The sequence below is a fragment of the Melospiza melodia genome, chromosome 20, assembly GCF_035770615.1.
Source record: "Melospiza melodia melodia isolate bMelMel2 chromosome 20, bMelMel2.pri, whole genome shotgun sequence".
Taxonomy (NCBI): Eukaryota; Metazoa; Chordata; class Aves; order Passeriformes; family Passerellidae; genus Melospiza; species Melospiza melodia.
The window spans coordinates 2,509,968-2,515,251 of record NC_086213.1 but is presented as its reverse complement, the minus strand read 5'-3'; the positions used below and the strand labels follow the sequence as shown (position 1 = coordinate 2,515,251).

The 5,284-nt window shown below is 66.0% G+C and overlaps 1 protein-coding gene across 1 annotated transcript; it reads right to left on the bottom strand.

Moving 5' to 3' along the window:
* Positions 1 to 494: 494 nt before the first annotated feature.
* On the bottom strand, positions 495 to 1,711 carry LIF (LIF interleukin 6 family cytokine). The gene is made up of 3 exons (XM_063173466.1): positions 1,648 to 1,711; positions 1,255 to 1,433; positions 495 to 1,118 (listed from the first exon to the last, which is right to left on the bottom strand). The coding sequence occupies exons 1-3, from the start codon at positions 1,709 to 1,711 to the stop codon at positions 681 to 683; spliced, it is 681 nt and encodes a 226-aa protein (XP_063029536.1). The 3' UTR covers positions 495 to 680.
* Positions 1,712 to 5,284: the final 3,573 nt, after the last annotated feature.

The window sequence follows — 5,284 nt, the reverse complement described above, 5'->3', positions numbered from 1 at the left end:
CATGCAAAGCCCAGCTCTTGGCCGTTCGTACATTCAGAGCCCTTCCAAAGGGAAAAGCGCTTTCCCAGAGGAGAGGACATTCCGTGCCCCGCCGTGCCCGCGCGGGGGAATGATGCTCCACGGTGGGGTGACTGTCCCACACAGGTGGCCTTGTCCCGGATGGTGGGACCCAGCCCCAGCCAGCACAGCCACCAGTACCCTCAGTTTGGCTCCTTGCAGGGGAGCCCAGAGTTAAAATGTGCAGGGGAAGCGCGTCCCCACGTCCCTGCATCCCAATGTCCCTCCTCACAATCCTTTCTCCAGGGAAGCGAAGGCTTTCAGACGGTGCTCAGGGGCATCTGCCCGGGTGCTGCTCTCCGTAGTGACACCGTCCTTGGGGGACAGTCCGGCCCTGCTGCCACCCCATGGCTCCCCACACCCCGTGGGAGCCCGGGGATGGCTGAGGCGCATCCCGGGACCAGCCCGTGCTCCTCAGGATGCGCTGCCTCGTCCTGCCGGGTGCCGGCTCTGCCCTGCCCGGACGCTCCGGGCTGACACGTTCACCCCGTCAAGGGGCAATAAATTACCGGAGGGCGGATGGGGCCGGCGCAGGCTCCGGGTAATAAATAGGAAGGCGGGAATTGGGGAGGCAGCGGCGGGGCCGGCCAGCAGCAGAGAGGCAGCGCAGGCGGGGCGGGCGCTCATGAGGGGCTGAGATGAGGTAGGAGGACACGTGCTGCCTGCCCGATGACCTGCACGTACTTCCTGAGCACCTGGCAGCCCTGCTGCTTCTTCTTGAAGGCGCTCTTGCCCTTGGAGCTGTCCCCGTACCTGACGTCCACCTGGAAGATGTTGTAGTTCTTGCAGAGGAGGCAGGTGAGGTTGGAGATGAGGCCTCGGGTGGTCTTGGTGGTGTTGTGGAGCCGCTCGAGGAGCTCTTTGGCCACGGGGTTGAGCTCCTCCTGGTCGCGCGTGATGTTGCCCAGCGAGGCGTTGAGGAAGGCGAAGAGCTTGTACATGGCCACCATCACCTCCTTCCTCTCGCTCGTCCGGTTGACGCGGAAAGCGGGGAAGAAGATGCCGGCGGGGTTGCAGAGCTTGTCGCTCTCGCTGCTGAACGGCTCTCCCTGGCACTTCAGCTGCGAGGAGAGGCCGGTGTCACCCCACGTCCCCCGTGTCCCCCGTGCCACCATCCCTGCCGCGTCCCCTCCCCTTCCCGCGCCTGCGGCTCGGCCCCCCGGCCGTGACCCCCGGCCGTCCCCAAGCGCCACTTACGTAGAGGCCGAAGAGCTCCTGGGCGGTGGCGTTGAGCACGGCCACCTGCCTGCGGGTCTGCTCCTGCACGTTGGAGCGGCACAGGCCGTGGCTGGGGCAGCCCGAGCCGCTCACCAGCAGCGCCCGGCCGGCCACGGGCCGCCGCTGCAGCAGGAGCAGGGCCACGAAGGGCACGACGCCTGTGAGGGGAGAGAGGCCGCCGTCACCCTGGGGTGCTGGCTGCCGCTGGTGCATCCACCGGGGATGATCCCAGTCCCAGGCACCCGAGGGGAGGGTGTCCAGCCGGAGCAGGGGCTCATCCCGCTCGGGTGCGCGTCCAGCCCGGCCGGAATGCCCGAAGCCCCGCTCTGTCCCGGCCGTGCCGCGCTCCCGTCCCGCTGCCGCGGCCCTCACCTGCCCCCCGGCAGGCGCTCCCCCGCCTCCCTTCCCGGCGGGGGGCCCCGCAGCATTCCCACATTTCGCAAGCGGCCCGGTGGCGACCTGCGGTGTTTAATCAAACGTGCGAGAAGCTTTTTCCTCCGTTATCCTGGTCCGGGCGCCTCGGGAGCAAGGCCCCACCCCGGGCCGGCTGACTCAGCGGGGCTCCCTCAAGGAAACCTGCTCTCGGCGTGCCCTCCCTCCTTCCTCCCGCCCCCGGCCCCACCGCCTGCCTCAGTTTCCCCGTCTGACAAGCGGGCGCAGCGCCGAGGAGCCCTGGGGAGAGACGACGCAGCTGCCAGAGACTGCAGCCAGGAAATCCCTGGCCGCGGAACAAGGGGACCCTTGAGCCTGCGGCAGCTGGGTCACCCCGGCTGAGCCTCCTGAGAGCGGGGAGCTGCGAGCCCCGATCCGCGGGAGCCCCCAAAGCGGGATCCATCCCTGCGCGGAGAGGCCGAACCGGCTCTGGAGCCCGCGACTCCGCTGGGCAGCCTCGGGGAGGGCGGCCTGGGTGTCCCCGCCGCTGGGTGACCCGGGTGACACCGGCAGGGCCCCGGCAGGGCGGGGGTCCCGCGCTCCAGGCCAAGCCCCCGGGCCGTGACGGGCCCCGAAGCCGCCCGCACTCGTCAGCGCCTCGGACGTGCCGCCGGTGCCGGGTAACCCAAGCCTCGATTCATTTACCCTGCCCAGGTGGGACAGGACTTACCTGGGCGTGTTCCAGCTCCCTCCCGCACCCCGCGCGTCCCCACGGGATGGATCAGACCCCCTGACCCCTCCGGAGCCCCTCTCGCTGTGCCCCCGGCCGCTGTTCAGCCCATTCACGGCTGGGCAGGGACAGGCTCTGCCCCACGTGTGCCGGGGATCGGGGCCGCGGGTGGGGAGTCCCGGGTGGGAGCTGCCCCGAGGGACCCCCAGAACGGCTTCTGGGCCGGGGGCTGCTCCCTCCGACCCCTCCTGCACCTGGCAGCCTCCCCATCCTCGCAGCGCTCGGCTTGAGGCATCGGGAGACCCACAAGGAGGATAAGCAGGAGTGGGGCGGGGGGGGGGGGGGAAGTATTTAAAAGTACAAAAAATAAAAAAAAAAAAATCCCCCCCTCCTTGAGATTTTTTTTTTTCCTTGGAAGCATTTCCAGTTATATAAGTGTCCAGATGTTGGCTGGACCGCGCCAGCGCCGCGCTCCGCTGCCGCTGCCAATTCCCAGAGATGCTCATCCCGGGGGGACGCGGCGCGGCGGGAGCCCCGCTCCGGCTCCAGCGGCGCTTCCAGCCGGGCCCCGCCTGCCCCCGAGCATCACCGGCAAACGGAGGGGAGGGGGAGGAAAGAAGGGGAGGGGGAGAAGGGGAAATAGTATCCCCAAAGTCGGATTTTTTTGATTTTTTTTTTTACCTGCCGGTACGAACTTCATTGTGAGCCGCGTCCCGGGAGCGACTTAATAGGGATTGGTGTTGGCAGAGGAAGTTTTCAGAAATTCATGTTCATACTGGGGGACTTCTCGGGGTTTATATACCGGTCTCCGGCAGGCAGCCTGTGTTGTAAGAGGGGAGGGGAGAGGGGAGGCTGGGAGAATCGAGTATCGCTGTTCCCATTCACATCGCAGGAAGTCTTAGAAATAAAAAGTTCTATCAAATAATTGACGACACAGATCATTTTGTTTTGTTTTACGCGCGGGTCGGGGAAGTGATGAATTGCGGTGGGCTGGGGGGGGATGAATCGAAGCCCCCCAGGGGAGGAGCGCGGCCGCACGTGGGGCTCGGGGGTGTCGGGGCGCGGGCAGGAGGAGCCGCGGGGCCGGGGCTCAGCCCGTTCACCCCCGGGGCCCCTCCGGCCGCCGGAGCAGGCAGTGAAATGAAGGAGGTAAAGCAGCCTGGTTTGGGGTTGGTTTGGGGTTGGTTTGGGGTCGGTTTGGGGTCGGTTTGGGGTTGGTTTGGGGTGCTGGAGGGATGGAGGGCGCGGGCAGGGGCGGTCACGGCTCCTCGGTCACGGCGGGATGGCCGCGGTGTCCCCCAGCCCGCCGCGGGCTCAGCCCTTCGGGCACAAGGATTATCAGCCAAGGGTGGGTTTTCCGCGGCAAAAAGGACAAACCCACCCAGGGGAGAGGCCGGACCGGCCCCCCCAGGGTTAACCCTTGCCTCGGCGGGGCTGTCCCCGGCCTGGAGCAGACAGGAGGGCGCTGGGTCACGCTCCCGTGGGGACCCCGTGGGATCGGGACACCGCGGGGCTGTTCGCTGCCCGATTTGGGTGCAAAACAGGTTAAATGGATTTTTTTGTTTTTGTCCTTCTCTGTATTTTTTCCTCACGGGGCCGGACTGAAGCTTTAATCAGGTTTAGCGAGTTTGTGCCCCGGCAGGTGAACCCGCGGTGACAGCCCAGGAACGGTGGCGCAAGAGCCACCACGACCCCGAGTGTCCTCCCTTGGGGGGACACGGCCAGGGGGGACAAGGAGACCCCTCTGTGCTGGCTGGGTCGGGCCGTGGCCGCTGCGTGCCTCAGTTTCCCCGTGCACGGAGCAGCCTGGTGGCACTGATGCCCCAGCCCAGTTTAGCCCAGTCTGGTCCTAGCGGGACACCAGGGATGAGCTGGGCACTGTGGAGGGCGGGGACGATGAGCTCCATCTCCCTCTCTGCAGCCTCATCCCGGTGTTTTTGGGATACGGGGAGCAGCACATCACTTATTGATGGACGTCTGATGGCCTGACACACCTAATTAGCCGAGGAATTAATAGCACTTAATTATTGGCATAGGGAACCCCGTGGCGGGTTGTGCGCAGGGGTTGACATGGATTTGCCCCTTTCTTTGATTTCCCAGGGGTGACTGAGTCTAGGCTGGAGCTGAGCTGGGCTTTGGGGTCCCCCGAGGGCTGTGGCACCCCTGGTCATGGTGGGGTCACCAAGGTGGCACCGGTGTCCCCACCTGCAGCTCAGCCTTGGGGCAAAAGCATGAGGATTAAAGGATGGGGTTTCTCCAGGAAAAAAACACAAACCCACGGCACCTGTGCAGGGGGGAAAACCCAAATTCCTGCTCCAGACAGGCTGGACAGGGAGAGGGGAGATGCCTGAGGACAGAACGGGAGATGCCAGGGCGGGAGGTACCGGGAGGGGAGGTGATGCCCGGGAATGTCCCTTCCCCGGTCCCTTTGGCAGCAGGGACATCCCGGTGCCGGTGCGGACGGGCAGCAGGAGGAGACCCTGACAGGGAGGGAGAGGGAAAGGGGCCGGGGGGAGCCTCCCTGCCAGGAGAGAGTGAGGGCCGGGGGCACCTGTGGGGTTTGGGGGCCCCAGGAGGAGCTGGGGCAGGCTGGTCAGGGGGAGCTGTCCCCAGTGTCCCCAGTGTCCCCAGTGTCTCCAGTGTCCCCACTGCTGACCTGCCCAGGGACAAGAGGACAAGCCCCGGTGCTCCAAGGCCGCCGCTGCTGCTCCTCTGGACCCCTCCGAGCGCTCCCCCCTGAGCATCCCTGCCCACCGCTGTCCTCAGCTCCATCGCAGTCATCCCACCCTGTCCCTGTCCCTGTCCCTGTCCCCTTCCTGTCCCCATGATGCCTCTCTGCCGAATCCCTGTCCCCCTTCTGTTCCCTCTTCCCTGTCCCTGTGCTGCCCCTTCTCATCCCTGTCCCGT